Source organism: Ailuropoda melanoleuca, chromosome 1 (assembly GCF_002007445.2).
Source record: "Ailuropoda melanoleuca isolate Jingjing chromosome 1, ASM200744v2, whole genome shotgun sequence".
NCBI classification, from domain to species: Eukaryota; Metazoa; Chordata; class Mammalia; order Carnivora; family Ursidae; genus Ailuropoda; species Ailuropoda melanoleuca.
In genome coordinates this window covers 178,067,784-178,085,283 of record NC_048218.1, presented here as the reverse complement: position 1 = coordinate 178,085,283, position 17,500 = coordinate 178,067,784, and the positions used below count along the sequence as shown (strand labels likewise).

General features: G+C 36.1%; 1 protein-coding gene across 12 annotated transcripts in view; it reads right to left on the bottom strand.

Annotated features, from left to right (window-relative positions):
• Positions 1-17,500, bottom strand: part of FOXP2 (forkhead box P2) — a 552,780-nt gene that overhangs the window by 46,513 nt on the left and 488,767 nt on the right. For 9 of the 12 annotated variants that reach the window (XM_034670891.1, XM_034670886.1, XM_034670925.1 and 6 more), the window contains 3 exons: positions 15,805-15,970; positions 4,734-4,947; positions 2,813-2,917 (listed from right to left, as the gene is read on the bottom strand). In XM_034670891.1, the coding sequence (XP_034526782.1) occupies positions 2,813-2,917; positions 4,734-4,947; positions 15,805-15,970 (485 nt within the window). The remainder of the gene's footprint in view (positions 1-2,812; positions 2,918-4,733; positions 4,948-15,804; positions 15,971-17,500) is intronic. The other 3 variants (XM_019802209.2, XM_034670915.1, XM_034670928.1) reach the window with 1 other exon arrangement.

The following is a 17,500-nucleotide window of genomic DNA, read 5'->3' as shown; positions in this document are numbered from 1 at the left end:
AGTCAAGCAGAGAAAGACAATTATCATATGATTTCTCTCATCTATGGAACATAAGAACTAGGATGATCGGTAGGGGAAGAAAGGGATAAAGAAAGGGGGGTAATCAGAAGGGGGAATGAAACATGAGAGACTATGGACTATGAGAAACAAACTGAGGACTTCAGAGGGGAGGGGGGTGGAGGAATGGGATAGACTGGTGATGGGTGGTAAGGAGGGCACGTATTGCATGGTACATTGTGTTATACGCAACTAATGGAGCATCGAACTTTACATCGGAATCCAGGGATGTACTGTATGGTGACTAATATAATATAATAAAAAATCATTTAAAAAAAAGGGGGGGGATTTGGGACTCTTAATGTATTTTCTATTATCCTCTGTTACTTAACGTTTGTAGGCTAAATAGTAATAACAAATGGATTCCTTTTATTTCAAACCAACGGATACATTGTCTGATACCAAAGTAAAACTCAAGCTATACATTTATTTCTAGTGCATTTCAAAAATAAAAATGCCACAAGAATATTTTCTCAGAAAACTTTTTAACTGGGTTTAAAGTTTCTGGAGAAGAGTAAACAGAAAACTGGGAGCTAAGAAACTTTCACAGCTTTTTGACTTGTCGGACATTCTTTTCCCCTAAGACTCAATTCTCCCCAGTATTACAAAAGAAAAGCAAAGTCTTCTTTCCAAGAAAATTCGTATTAGTGGTGGCGTCTTCTTCATTTCACTTTCCGCACAGACACTAAACTTTTTTCTGAATAACTGAAATATATTATGTCTTTTAAAATTTCCCACACACTTTAAGAAAAAGACAATACCAGGATGGGAATGTATCTAATACATAATTTTTTGCAGTACTGTGTACTGGCATTACCTCTATTAACAGAATTTGTCACAGATCTCTGAGTAGGAGAATCTAAAGCATATCATAACAAAAATGGACTAAAAGAAAGACCTTACAATCTACTGTCATTTGTTCTGTCATTTCTATAAAGTTAATGGGTTGGAAAAATAGCCTTTGGAACCAAAGTTGGTATTTAATTGAAAGGAAATGCTTTTTTAATTGTAATTTCTTTCTTTCTTTTTTTTCCTTTACCCTCTGCCTCCTTATAATTTCTTTTAGTTTCTAAAAAATACTAGCATGAATGTGAAAAACAACCATGGAGGGTAAAATGAGGGTTCATATTCATCTGCTTGTTAGTAATAAAAATATATGTAAATATTTGCGACGAATAAAAGTGTTCCTTTCCATGTGTTATGAAGGAAAACAACACTGAAGGGAAAAATATGTATATTTTCTTAAAAGCTTACTCTTAGTTTTGTCAGCGAGAACAACTTGGGGCAATAAAATGGTGATTGGGCTAGTTTTATGGCTTAAATGACCATATTTAAGAAATAGTAGCAATAGTCCTCTTAAGAATCTTAATGACAAGGAATAACATAACACTTGGGTAAGGGTGAATATATTCAAATGAAGAAATATGAAATTAGCTGTTAAAAATTAATGTCCCTATATTTTATCTTTGTTTTAACAAATGTTATTTTTGTAGAGAGGAAAACTTGAGCAAAGTTACCTAACATTTGAAATGCCCTCTTCGCCTAGAACAGTTGAATCACTTTCATACCCAACAAAATGGTAGCTCACTACTGTTCTGGTATAATAGCAGTGCAAATTTTTATTTAAGTCCATTTACAAATGCCAAAATAATATAGGAAGCAAATTTTCTTTTAATTGGTCAGAAATGGAAAAAGTTTAAAAAAAATCCTTGCGGAAGTCTTACTGTAATTCCATTATAAAGTTATTATGGTGCCAAGTACTTGTGCCTTGTTGTTAAGGTGCTTTTACTCTATACCCTGTAGTCTACCATTTGTAAACACATCTTTTTGATGTTTCTGCCAACATCCTGGCAACAAAGCAGTGCAATTTCAAATGAGCTAATTAACTTAATTGTTGATGAAGCATGAAACAGTTCATTCACCCTGTTAGCTGCTCCATGACAACATAAGAGTCTCAGCCTGTGAAGTTACTCATCTCCATAAACCTATCTGTAGCTCTCTGTTTAGATCTCTTGTACAGCAGAATTGTGCACGGAAAATGTTTCATAAAAGATGGATATTCTCATTTGCAAAGTAACCTCTTAAAATTAAAAAATATATATACATTGCTGTATGAAGAAATTAAGGCTACACCAAATTTTGATTTTCAGCTAGAGAAGCCATGCAATTTACCATACAAATACACAGCCATGCACGTTGCTCTCTGATTCTGAGGGCAACAAGTAACAACGTAGATGAAATAGATTTATTTCTTAATTTTAGCCTCTTTTAACTTTTATATCATCGTTCTTGTTGTTAAATATATATATGTTAAACATCATTATTTAAAGTTAAGGAATAGCAGGCTTGCGATTAAAAAAAATAAACCCGTAAAATATGTCTGTTTGAAATTATATATATTCTATGACTCCTCATGGAATTTTACTTAAAATTTTTATTAAAAACGTGAAATGTAAGTGAATCCTGCATATGTCTCCCAATTATTAATGACATGATTACTGTAGGCTACTATTTTCCATTCATTCAAAAAGCCCTACTGAATGATTTGTAAAATATTTTGATGAAGAGGTAAAGACGAGGTCACCTTCTTAGCCTGACTTCGGTCATGCACTTGTTGGAACACACAGGAAGCGAAGAGTGTGCCTGATGATGGACTTTGACTGCCTCCTTTCAGCTTTGTCTTGTTTATTTACAACAATGTGCCTAACACTCCCACATAATCCACCCCCTTCCCTAAAAAAGGTAAGGAACCTACTTTAAAAACTGTCCAAAATCTTCACAAATGCTTTCACAGCCTGGCCATTTGCAAACTCCATGGCCGTACAGAGTGTGAGAAGCCCCAGTATCCTCGTGTGACGAGCTGTAGCAAAAGAACACGGCGTCAGATTCATCTCAAAAAGCCATAATCGTTGCAGGCTGCTAGCGCCTGTCAGGTTACGATCAGTGACAAACAGGTCAAAACAGGTCAATTCAGCTCAGAGCAGTCAGAAAAATTTAATCGTTCTATTGAATAGTTCAACTGCCAAGGCTAGATGATGTTCCAATTAGAGGAGAAATAGAGCCAAATATGACTGTTAATAAAGGATGAAAAACTAAGAGGACTGTATAATATCATATGCTAATCTTGCCATATGACCTTAATGTAACATTTACCTCTAAATAAAAAATATATATTCATATGTGGTCAAGTGAAATAAACCTGTGTTTTTAAGAAGGTAATAGGACAGCCACCATAAGATTTTTGAAATGTTCTTTTTAAAGATGATATGGACCTTTCGGATCGCTTAAATTGCTTAATATTTATGTGTGGACCATATATATTTGCACTAGTTACAGCTGATTTAAAAAAATCTACTTTGGAACAGTATTCATTAGCTATATCCTTCTATAATCATCAAAGACTTTTGATAAGTGAGTATTATGACAGATACAGAGATCCCAGAAAAATCAACCAACTTCTGCAATATATAATCATCAAATTAATCTCAATTAAAACAACAGCATGGAAGCATTCAGAAGCATACCATTTTATAATAATGAAAACTAACAAGAAGAATTTTTCATGATACTCAAATGAAGACCAGAAACACCACCAAATTACAGCATCCTATTTTAAACTGTACTGTAATTAAATATATGCTTCTCTAAAAAAATTTGTTTATGAGAAAGAATTTGTTGCCGCTAGGCAGATATTCATACTACACAAAAGAATATTATCGATCCACTACATTCAAATATGCAGTATTTAGAGCTAAATACCACAGGAGCCTAAGTCACTCTGTTACGAAATCCTGCACTTATGTTTTGTTCCTTAAAAATATATTTTTCATGGTGAGCAATGTGTTAGCTTATATATTTTATGTAAATTGCTTTAAAGGAAACTGATTAGATGGCTTTATGCTTAAATAAATGTAAGTAAATGGACAAAAATACATGGGTGCTCCTTTTAAAAGGACAGTTTTTATATAACTAAAGTAAAACAGTAAGTTGAAAATTATCTAACATACTGTACTCAATATTGGTAACTGAAATCAAGTAATTTTTCTTTATGATTTTTGAGTCAAGTTTATTCAGTTACCACCATAAGCTTGTGTTTATACATTTATAAATTCCATCAAGCTACACTAAAAGGCAAACCAGATATTCTACCTTCCGCTTTATTACACCTGTGTTTATATCCTTAAGAATATCAATTCTCTGATATCTGTGGGTATGTTCTTAAACATATATTAAGCACATGTTTTAAAGCATATGTAAAAGGGGGTATATGGATGCATCTTTAATTATTCAAAAGGGGTTCTTAAGTTTAGAAATGGTAAAATATTCTCATTTCAGCAATCCGGTTCATCACAACATATTAGCCATAAAAATAATATTATAATATTATTATAATAATATTATAATAATGTAATAATAATGACACAATAATTCCACATGCACTTGTTAAAAAAATAACTTTCTTCAGGCAAATTCCCCACCAAATCCATCAAACCGCCAGTATTTGAACTGCTTTCTATAATGAAAATAATACATAAGATAAATAATCTAAAGGTTTCTATTTAATTTGTTCTATACATTTTGCCCCTGTTAAGTACAAATCATAACCTTCAGTTTTATGAATGGTGGAAGAAAAAGTTGGTGACAGATAAATACAGAATAAATCTCATGAGATTTACCTGTCCCGCCTTGCACTTAGGACTGAAGACTGTCCATTCACTATGGAATGATGGGTTATTGGTGGTGATGCTTTGGAAGTGGTGGAGGAGGTAGTCGAGGAGGAATTGTTAGTAGTGAGGTCTAGCCCTCCATGTTTAATGCCATTGTCTTCCATACTGTGAACTCCAGTCACTTCTTTCCATAACTGCTGAATCTCAGCAGGACTTAAGCCAGCTATAAAATGAAAGAAAGCCCCACTAATATAACAAGGTAAAGTTCATATAACGAGCTTAGTGTTATTACGGGATTAATGCCAACAACAAAAGTGATGTTACCAGCATAATCAATATACAATCATAAATCACTTTACACCATCAGCACCACAGTCTTTCTCATGAATAATCAGTTATTTGCTCAAGACTACCACTATGGGAATGGTAGGGAATGATCGTATTGGAAATAATATCAAGGATTAATGGAAAAACCCAGCAAGTTCTATTTGAAAATTAAACTATTCAACTTTTAACAGCAGCTTCTACTTATTGCTAGTATTAACTTTTTATCAGTGAGGAACTGAAAAAGAAATAGAACTGGAAATGAGATATAGCAAAAGAAATGAAAAGACAAAAAGGGGTAAGGAGGACAAACAAAAATGTCAGGAAAAAATTGTCAGGGAAAAACAGTAAACACTCAACTCAGAAGGAAGATACATTTGACAACTAATTTTGACAAAGTTTTAGTTTGCTCTTTCTTAGACAGGCAAACAAAATAAATGAGTCTAACTTGGATGTGCTAAATAAGCCAATATGATTACCTACGTGGATCAATTAAGCAGATAATACGGAAACTTCATTTTATGACTGATAGAATAAATGAACTACTCATTTTAAACAACACCCTGGTTCAGATCATGCAAATTTACCAGATTTAAGAAGAAAGAAAACAGAAAATAAAGGCACAATGCTTTAGCTTTTAACTATAATTCTGAAATAAGGAATCGAGAGATTATGGTTTATATTTGACTTATAAAATAGCACTTATGTGGACCAAGTACTACGCCTTCATGTATTCTTTCTTTCTTTTTTTTTTTTTTTTTTAAGATTTTATTTATTTATGTGAGAGAGACAGCCAGTGAGAGAGGGAACACAGCAGGGGAGTGGGAGAGGAAGAAGCAGGCTTCCAGCGGAGGAGCCCGATGTGGGACTTGATCCCGGACCGCTGGGATCATGCCCGGAGCCGAAGGCAGATGCTTAACAACTGCGCTACCCAGGCGCCCCTTCATGTATTCTTTCTATACCTTATGCTTCTTAATCCTCACTAAATCCGATGGAATCAATAACTATATTCTAAACAGTTCCTGGATAAGGAAAGAGTGTGAGAGAGAGGTTCAAAAATGTATCCAAGGTCACAAAGTTTCTGTGTGGTAGAGCTCTGAGTTGAATCCAGGGTGTTTGATTTGAATGCCTTTGCTCTGAAAATATTATATTAAAAATACGAAAACTACTGAATAAAGATGTACAGGGGGAAATGCAGTTGTAATTATGATTGCTATCCCTTATTCAGCATCTGCTATAGTCTGGTGCTTTACCTTCAAAATCTCAATTAACCTCACCTGATGTTAGGAATCATTACATTTTACAGAGGAGGGCATGGCATGGAGGTTTAGAAAGATCAACGATGTTACCAAATCACTATGCTCATAGCTAGTGGACAGAATTCAAACCTAATTCACTGGGGCTCCAAAATCTAGGTTCCTTATTATGTTCATCTACAATGTCTAACATGAAGGTGGAAGTACTAGTCGAAGTACCCCCACCCCCTACCTCAGATGCTCTAAGTGCTGTGGATCAATCTAGAGGTGTGTGGGAGCGGAGCAGGATGGGACAGGCAGGGGAGACAGCAGAACATGATGGCGAGGAGAGTGAGCCCTCTCATCCCTACCCCTGCAAGCAGAAAAATCATCAATCCAGACATCATGGTAAGTAGCCCAAAGTGACAGAAGAATTCTCACTGCTCCAAACCTAACTTCTGGTCAAACTATTCATCACAGTGGTAACCTTAAATTGCTATGCTTATCACAATTCCTTACAGATAGTTTTACTGAAAGCTATCATTTTGGTGATTCTGGCTCCTGAAGATTTTAAAACAGCCTAAGACTGAAGAAAAGGCAGGCTAACCCAGGTTTCCAGTTATTAAAAACTATTTTTCCTGTGTAAAAGAGAATGGCTTAATAAAGGAAGGTATTTCTCAGTTACATGGGAAATAATTTCTATATTAAGATCATTAATTATTGCTTTAACTCTAGCTTTAACCTAGGATTCTGAAACTTTTCTGACTATAACTTTTTTTAGGATTTTATTTATTTATTTGATAGAGAGAGAGACAGCCAGTGAGAGAGGGAACACAAGCAGGGGGAGTGGGAGAGGAAGAAGCAGGCTCCCAGCAGAGAAGCCCTATGTGGGACTCCATCCCAGGACTCTGGGATCACGCCCTGAGCTGTTGAAGGCAGACGCTTAACGGCTGAGCCACCCAGGCGCCCCTCTGACTGTAACTTTTTGATTACCTGTCTGTATGAGTTAGATGTCCTCGCAACAAGGCTCCGCTAGCAAACCCTTTTTGTGACAGCATCTTCTGCATGGGAGCCCTCACCATCTGACTCTGCCTCTCTGGCCTACTGTCAACTCTTGCCTAGACCATGGCCCTCCTTTCCTGTCTTCCTGCTTTCCCCTTGCCTTGCTATAATTTACCACTCTTCATATATCAGCCCAAATTTGTTGCTCTAAATGTAAATTAGGCCATTGCACTTTCCAGGCAAAGCCTCCAATGGATTTCCAGAACACTTCAAAAACAAAACAAGCAAACAAAAAAAACCCCAAAAAACTCCACAAACCCAAAACAGGGTAAGAAGGGGAACAAACAACGACAAAAAACCCTATTGTGGCCTGTGAGGTGCTGGCATTTATTATCTGGGTCTTGCCTGCCTCTCTGACCTCATCTATTGCTTGCTCTCTACATTTCACTCTGTTACCCTAGCTTTCTTCTACATTTTAAATGCATTGAATATTTGCTCCCTTGCCAACTTTTGCGCCGGCTCTTCCCACAGCACAGGTGACTCTGTTGCAGACTTACTCATGTCACCCCCTTCACTCAGATGATTCAAAGGTCACCTCCTCTGAGAGGTCTTTGACCACCCTATCAACCACTGCCCCTCCCTGCCTTGCCTTCTACCGTTCTGCATCACCTCACCCTGCTTTATTTGTCTTTAAATCATTTATCAGTCTCTGAAACTGTATTATTTGTTTGTTTGTTTTACGTGTTATCATCAGTCTCCCTTTACTACAATGTAATCTTAAACTAATAAAGAGTAGGGATTTTTTACTGGACCCATCTATCCCCAGTGCCAAGAGCAGTGCCTGGTATGTGTTCGACACATAGTAGTTGATTTAATTGATTATAACAGAGTCACACAGTTCTCGAAGGCATTTGGGTTTTCACTTGGAAGTTCTGTGGCTCTTGAAGGACATACTATTCGTGAGCACTGCCATCTTGTAAGGCCAATGTCTAAAGAATTATAAACGGCACTAGCTGATTCGAACAGATTGAGTGGCTGATAAAATTTTATATCTTGGCTGAAGACTCTCAGATATTTTTAAAGACTATATCAGTTAAAGATGCTATTAATAATTTAGTTTTTGAATTTTATTAATAATTTAGTTAACCTAAGTATCCACTTATCTTTTAAAAGCAGACTTTTCTCATACTATTCATTTGTGTTGAAATTAGTAGTATCAGCATGATATCACATTGAGATGGCAACAAACACTAAGCACATAAACAGTTGATGAATAAGCCACCTGTGCATGATCCAAATAAGGATCCTTAATTAAATGAAGAAGGAAATGGTTTTTAAAGATTACAGAAAAGGGGCAGAGAATAGATGATATCCCAAAGAGATTCCTTTTAGTAGAAGTGGTTCCCTGAAGTGTCTGCATATAAGACTCAGTTGAGGACATTTTAAAACTTCCGATCCCCTGACCATAGCCCAAACCAATGAGATCACAATTTCTGGAGGTAGGACACAGGCATCAGTCTGCTTCTGAAGCTCCACACATGATTCCAATGTGCAGATAATTTGGGAGGAAAGTTGTTAAAAGCAAACTATCACATTGCTTACAAAACAGTATTCACATCTACAATTTGCTTAGCTCTTTTCTATGGATGCAAGACTAAGAATATGAAACAATGAACCAATCAGTTTTGTAGAATTTTGAAAGTTTTGTGAGTTTTGAAGTTTTGGTGATTTGCAAGAATTAACTGATTTTTCAGGCAGTAATAGAACACATTCAATATTGCCTAAACTGTGTTCTATGCAACAGAGCTCTTCTTCTAAACACTCCTATCAAAGAGATCTAAGAGGTCTGTGGTCTCTGTCTTGGAGACTCATGACTAATGTTAACGTGCACATCAGTTCCAAGATGTCTAGGTACAACAACGACAAGAAAACAAAAATCTTGAGTCTCTTGTTTAACTCAGCACTTTACAAATCCATTTGAGGATAAAAAGAAAAATAATAAGAACAAACTATTTTTAAAATTACACTAATTTATTTCAGTTTTAAATACTGGCTGTAGGCTTAGGATTAATCAAGTGATCTCCAGCCCCTCCCTTGAACAGCAGGCTGCCTATTTATAAACTTCAAGATTGTTTTCCCCCAAAATAAGCTTACTTCAAAACTAAGCTGCTGTTTATACAGCTTCTCTGACTCCAACTCAGTCTTCATTTCTGTTTTATTAGAACCTTACCCAGTGCTTCTGATATATCAGTCACTTAACCTCACGCTTCAGTGCTAATCTAAGACCCCAGGCTACTATTATTATCCCCATTTTAGAGATGAGGACACTGAGGAACAGAAAAGTCAAGTAACTAGCTCTAGAGCTAATGCGTGGCAGGGCTTCTCACATTTTTAGGTCACTGCTCACATAACCTCTTTCTAGGACTCCGTCCCTGGCCACCCTGTCTACAAGTTCAACCCAACTCATTTCCTAAGGTTTCTTTCTCTTCTCCTATCCTGACTTTTAAGTTGTTTTTTTTTTTTTCCCTTAGCACTTACCACTATATATTTCACTTAATCTACAATGTAACTTTTGTGGTGGCAGGGATTTTTGTCTGTTTTCTTGACTGCTCTGTCCCAGTGCCCATAGGAGTGCCCACAGTGCATGAAAGCTCAATGAATATTGAGTTGTTCAAGTGCCCGGAACACTAGGGTGCCGGCAAGCTGGGAACCCATGGGCTAGACCATCAGAGAGGATAATAGCCAACTTAAAATCTTGAGTAAGGATGAATCAGTTTTCTTAGTAACTTATTTCAAGGATACATACAGATAATACTAGTGCCAAAAAGCTGTATGATTTTGCAATTTTAAAATTAAAATTCCATGACGACAGAATATCAAGAAATGATGATGGGTGATGGCTTTGGGATGATGACTTGGGCTTGCTCTCATTCACTGCCAGTACTACAAATAAGCATTAAAAGGTTTGTTTTTCCGGAAGTTGAATGAATAAAAGGATGAATTCCTAATCAAATCACATGTAATACCACAGGTAAAGCAATTAAACAATAATTCCTTAATCCTGGATTCAGAGTTTGTGGAGTAACTACTGGGTGACAAGTGCTGTGCTAAGAATTAATTAAAATTTGATAATTCACATCTAGATTATACATCCTTGGGGCACACAAGGTTTAAAAATTTCAATGGCTTTACTTATTGGTAAAAATTACATTAGCAGCTTTTTCATACTCAAAAAATGAAAGATTGAAAGATTCTTTCAATGTCCTTTCATTTTCTAGGTCTACTAATTAATTTTTAATATTAAATAAATAATTTTATACATTATGATGTAAAGTAAGTCTATTGTGATTTTTAAAATTAGCTTATCTTATTTAAAAGTACTCTGCTTATGTTCTAGGGTTACTTAAAAGTAATAAAAACAAATTTTGGTAGAAATATTTGTATCATCCATATATTTTATGAAAACAATTTGATATTTAATGATCTGAAATCATTGAACTATTATCAGGTAATTTTCACTTTTCATCTTAAATTTTACATTAAAAACACTAGTATATGCACATGGCCAAAATAACTGAATCATAGAGAAGGTTATACATTGCAAAATCAAATTTCCCTACCCACCTTCACCTCTCGCTTCCTTGTTCTCCTCTCCAGAGGCAACCATTATTCTAGTTTCTGAGCTGTCCCTCAGAGATCTATGTGTTCATTTATAATTTGCCAAACCTAATATATTATTGATTTATATTTGACTGGGGGCCTACTTTAACCGGGAGGTGTAGTGCCCGTCTCTAAAATCTATGTTTAATGAGAGGTGCACTGAGTGTATATTTTGCCCAAATGCTGAGCTAGGAGTAAACAGCTATTTGGTTAAAACTGAGACCAAAGGCAAATATCTCCACTAAAGAAGGAACTTCTGGGATACTGGACTACATCTGATATATAAAAAAATTCCTTCTATGATTTCACTATTAAAATTTTTATAGACTGCATTTTTTAAGTTTGATATTTTATTTTAAAAACCCATAATTTTCTCAGTTTTCCCCATCATGAAACTAACATGGCAAAGTTGACATTCTGTTTTGGAGTCTTCCTTCAAGATATACAGAAGTGACAAAGAGAACTTTAAAAAGATATGGCCTAAATGGAGATAAATTCATTTTAATGTATGCATGTGAGTATACCAATTATGTGGCAATTAGAATTATGATATAACTTAATCTCCATCTTTCTATCTTATTTACAACTTCTCAAAAACTAACTCAACATTCTTAATATTTCCTTATATATTTAACATTTTGTAAGTTAGTCTTTCTGTTTTCTTTTTGTTTTTTGTTTTTTTTAGAGAGGGAGGGTGGGGTGGGCAAAATGAGAGAGCGAGAGATAATCTTAAGCAGGTTCCACGCCTACTTGGAGCCCCATACGAGACTTGATATCATGACCCTGAGATCATGACCTGAGCTGAAATCAAGAGTCAGTTGCTTAACCGACTGAGCCACCCAAGCTTATAAGTTAGTTTTTATACGTAAAGTTAACAGCATTCATGGTTAACTCTGAAAAGTTTTATTACTGCAGTAATACATGTACACTTAAACTTTAGCTTACTGATAGAGTTTTCACATGTAAAACCCCAAAGGAGAGTTTCCCTCCAAGTTGCAAATTGGAGATTGACTGGTATTTAAAAGGGAATACTAAGATGTTAACAATAATTCTGCACGACATGCGTTGTTCATATTGCTGGCGCTGTTACCCTAATTACATACATGGTGATCTCTGCAAGCACATGACCACAGATTAGGCAAAAAATCAAGATGCCAGAAGTAATGTTGAAATAGGCTTGGCTACTTAGATTTCCATAAGCAGAAAATGAGTCAAAGCCAAATAGCTGATTTTGGCCAAATACTCATCCTACAGACAAACTTGAGCACATTCCTAACTCAGCATAAAGGACGTTATTATATTTTACTTAAAAAGATTTCATTTTATATATTATTCAACAGTTCTCTCATTCCAAACTCATCTAGTTCTAGAAGGTGTTAGTTCAAACGAGTGCTGGCTAGATATCCTAGCATTCCCTGTTTGGTTTTTTAGACTGGACACGAAAGCGTTATATTTTAAATCAGTTTTACAAATTCAAAAACATGTAGAAAGTTGGAATGAAAGAAAGTTTTAACCACGTATATTCTAGTTCCTGTAGTCATAGGAAGCCTGTGACTACACTGTGTATTGGAATACATCTCATGTCAAAAACATATCAAAGTTTGCAGTGCATGCACAATAATTTCCTACTACCTGGAGACAGTGGTACTGGATTATGATAATGTGTCACAAAGTAATTACTAGCTGACATATAAACTGTACTATCCATGGAGTAAATAGCTTCATAATCAGTATTTTATTTGATATTGATTTACAAATCCATCCTTTTGTATTTGACTTCTGTATACCTACAGTCACTCTATATGTGCATTTAGAGATGGTCTTTTCATTGCCTCTTTTACATTAAAATCCAGTATTACAGTAATATTCATGATGACTTTAAATGCTTACTATTTAAAAGAATTTACTTTAAAGGGTGGTACGCTGTATTACATCATTTTGCAACACAGAGATGAATGTCTATAAATCTCCTACTCTTAGCAAAATTATTATAATTTTGTTACTTCTGTCTCATTCTCATATACTTATTTTATATATGGTTGAAAGAAGTTGGAACTTTAAAAAGGAGCCTGAGGAGGCTGTGTTAAATCATGGGGATAAATACTTCCAATATGGCATATTTTTAAAGGCACAATGAGATCATCATTGTGTATCAGTCCTACTTGGTTTCATGGCTTATCCATCAACCAACCAAAAACTTGGTGCAAAGTGAACTGGGAAAACAATAATAAAAATGTTTAAATATTTAAAATATGTTTATCTGAAATAACCAGTGGCTAAGGCAGAAATAATTCCGGCCTTATGTTATCTAAAAATTAATTACTCTTTTACTTTCTTCCACTCCAATTTTGGGATTCCAGCACCATCCTATGAGATTATGCTCCTTTACTGTGGCTGGTTTATCTGACGCATTCTGCCTGTGATTGGCTGGTGAGTTTCCATAGGGGCGCGTTCACACTACTTCATCTGAACAGTGAAAACACAATGAAAACTTTCATGTTTTTTGTTTAAAATATAAATAAATATTCTGCTCAAACGCAGAAATGTTTTCAGATTCATTTCCTTTTCCTTGATGTTCTTTATCTTGTACGTTTAATCTCTCATACATTTTATGGACAGTACAAATAGAAAAAAAGGAAAAAAAATGATAATTTTATAAAAAAAGTTCAGAAACAAGAGAAAATTTTTATCTGAAAACTATTAAAATGGTTATATGAGGGGCGCCTGGGTGGCACAGCGGTTAAGCGTCTGCCTTCGGCTCAGGGCGTGATCCCGGCGTTGTGGGATAGAGCCCCACATCAGGCCTCTTCTGTTATGAGCCTGCTTCTTCCTCTCCCACTCCCCCTGCTTGTGTTCCCTCTCTCGCTGGCTGTCTCTATCTCTGTCGAATAAAGAAATAAAAAATATTAAAAAAAATAAAATGGTTATATGATAATAAATTTCCTTGTTTGGCAAGATATTGGTATACTTGTTTTGGAAGAATATTGCACTTAAATTACATTTTGCTTCTCTGAACATCTTTCTTGAAGTGTTTGTTTCAATGGTTTTACTCAAATAAAATCATGGTAGATCAGGCTTCTCTCTACTGAGGAGATTCTTATATGATTAGATCCTAAATATAGATTTTTTCTATAAATTTTATCAAAAAAAACAATGAGATAAATTTATTGTTTCTGTTTTAGTATAGTTTCTACCAAAGAAATCTGTTTACGTTGAATTAATTTATACATAGCTTTCTTTCTTTTTTTTAAACTTATTTCTTCATCTGTCCTCATATCGTATTTATTTTTGCAAAGAACAATAGTTTATGAATAGAATATTGATGGGCATGGTGACACCATGGTTTATTCCAATTCTCTTTGGAATGGTGCAGAAAAATGGGTTTATTGCCTTGTTTTTCTTTCACTATTTAAACTTTATTTTTCTTGATTTCCTAGGAGTGATTCAGTCGGGTGAATTAGAGGATCTGAAGTCAAGAGAGGGAGGGGATTCTGGGAAAAATATTCCATGAAGATAGTAATTCGATAAAGAGAAAAATATTTACTACAAAATTTTAAATTTCATGTGCCCCAAAAGAAATTGTGTGCATTTTAAAGACTGCCTTCTATTTGCCTAATTTTATTTTTTTCTATTTAATTGTTCTTGATTTTCTTTTCTTTTTTTTTTAAGTTTATTTATTTTAGAAAAAGAGAGAGAGATAGAGCACTAGTGGGCGGAGTGGCAGAGGAAGAGAATCTCAAGCAGATTCTAGACCCAGCACTGAGCCCGACGTGGGGCTTGATCTCACAACCCTGAGATCAAGACCTGAGCCAAAATCATGAGTCTGACTCGGGTGCTTAACCAACTGAGCCACCCAGGCACCCCTTGATTTTCTTCAGTATATCCTATCCAGTCAGAAAAATGAACAAAAAATACTACTACAATGTGAGTGCCTTTGTAACAAATAAAAGTCCTTTTGGATTATTGTTCATTCCAACAAAATCCAAATGCAAATTAGAATGTGCTTTTATGAAGTTTAATGATATTTGACTTTGACCTCTACTAAGAATTTTAGCACATAGGGAGTCATTTTTTTTTACCATTATCTTTTTTGAAACTAAGAATGCTTTCTATTTCCCGAAAGTTAAGAGTCAAATGATGAATATATATAATTGTATAATTTATAGTCTTGTATTACTGTACTATATTACTGTATTATCAAAGTCCATCCAAAGTTTTCTTATCAGAAAAAGAAGAATACAGTTTTCTTATCAGAAAAAAAAGAATACAGCTTTTTGAAGCTGTAATTTACAATAAATGCACAGGCAATATTCTAGTTTAGAGAAAATAAGAGAAATATGGCCCCACGATGTACGATGGGGTCCTATAACGCATAACTTGGAATGGAATATGCTTTGTAGAAATACAGACTCTTGTATATGTGAGAGTTTCAGTGTGAAGATTAGGAACTTTTTTTTTTTTTAATCAGTTCTCCACCAAAACTCCATTCAGCTCACTTTTGTTAAATGGAGTGTTGTTAGCCTTCCACTAATCTAATTCTCTGCAGGTCTTCAGTGTATATTCAATAGTGCTTAAATCGTGTTGCCCTTATAAATTATTTTCTGCCATAAGACTAATAAATACACATTTAATATCCAACAAAACACTTGAAAGCAGTTTTACTACACACCTGAAAAAAGCGCGTAGTAAAATTTCTGAGTCTCAAGAAAATGGGCCATGCAACTGCATTAACGATCGTGTTTTAATAATAAACCTGCAGGTCATAAAAGCAAAATTTCTCAAGGTATAAGGCAGACAGGCCGTGAAATGGTAGAAAGTGCCATAGGAGGAATGACGTCTGCACCACATTTTGCATGTACCTTGAGGCAGCGATTGGACAGGAAGTGCCGCCTGGCCAGGTGGGATGGAGATGAGCCCCTGACGCTGAAGGCTGAGCAGATGCTGCTGCTGCTGGAGTTGTTGCATCTGGAGGAGCTGCTGCTGGAAGACAAGCTGCTGGGCTGCCAACTGCTGCTGCTGCTGCTGCTGGTGCAGAAAAGCCAGCCCGGTGAACGGCGGGGAACACACAGTCCGCGCGAACAGCTCTCATACAGAGAAATGCACACTGCATTCACTGCCCCGGTGAGTTTCTGAATGGTCATCCCGTGGTCAAAGTTCAAAAGCAGAAGTGAGCAAGTTCGAGATTTTCTGTTGCCTTTCTTTCAAATATTACACAGCAACAGAGAACCAAGGAACTTGCATGAAAAGAGTATGGAACGAAGTCTAGCAAAAGTATGTTACAAAGGCTTGGACTTTTTTTTTTAAACTTGGCTTATTGCAGATGATAATAGGTTTATCTACACTAAAAAAAAAATCACACTTTGTAGAAACAGTCAACTTCAACAACACTCTTTTCTTTTTTTCTTTTTTCCAACTGAGTAAGTTTGGTCTGCAGAGGCCCATGAATATGGTCTCTAGCGATCTATTAGTAAACTGGGTTGTAGCCTTCAGAGGACAGGCCTGTTAGCTCTTTCTCTTCCTCGCCTCTCTTGTTGGAATATATTAAAGGCAGAATTACGTTCAGGGCAAGAAAAAGCGCCCTGATAATAAGGAAAAGTAGAACTTCCAATTTTGTGAGGCATTACAAGACAAACCAGGATTCTTTGGACTCGGGAGGGTATGAGAAGGCAGTCACACTTCAGAGAAAGACAAGCTACTGGGGAAGACCTTTCCTTTTTAGTTTGGGGAAAAGAGAAACTTCTGATGCGCTCACTGGAAAACAGACTGCATAATGGAGCAAGTCATGTGGATTGCCCAAAGCCTCCGGAGAAATAAGGGAGCAATTTCTATTCTGTAGTTGATGGCTGTCTGAAATTCTATTCACAAATCCAAACAGAAACAAAGCCTCAGGAGGTCAAAACTGTTTCCTGTACGTTTGCATAATGGGCAGCTTGAAGACAACGGGTCTGATACCTGCTGATCAATTTAACTACTTCAACATGTTTTGTTTGTATTATGTTTATATTTGATGCAGTTTGCTGACAAGTGCCAGCTAGGTCTGAGAAGCCAGCTTGTCAGTTTGATTTATGAGCATATCAAACTGTAACTTTCTACTCGCCACTCCAAACCTACAGTAGCAGTTCATTAATAAGGGGCCCGTGACTTTGAAATCCGTGTTCTACCGGTTTCTCCCAGAGTCCACCCCCCGCCCCCCAACCACCGGCGACATTTGCATGCACGTTCTCTGAGCTGCACCACTGAGAAAAATAAGGTTCCCTCACCAACTTAGATTCTCGGTGAATACAAGATAATCAGTACTTTGTCCACCACAGAGCTCGCTCTTTGTACACTGTGATTCATTAGTGAACATTAGGCGACAGACAGCAGCATTGGATTGTAACTCTCAAGTCCCATGCTACAAAAAAGGAGAGCAGGAGAGTTCTACTGTCACTGTTAGTAAGCTGGGTAAAAATGTATCACAACGCATCTTTGACAGCGAGAGCCTCGCGCTAGGGTGATGTCAGGCGGCCCTGGCCTCGTGGCGCTCCATCCCCACCTGGCACTGCGGCGCCCCCT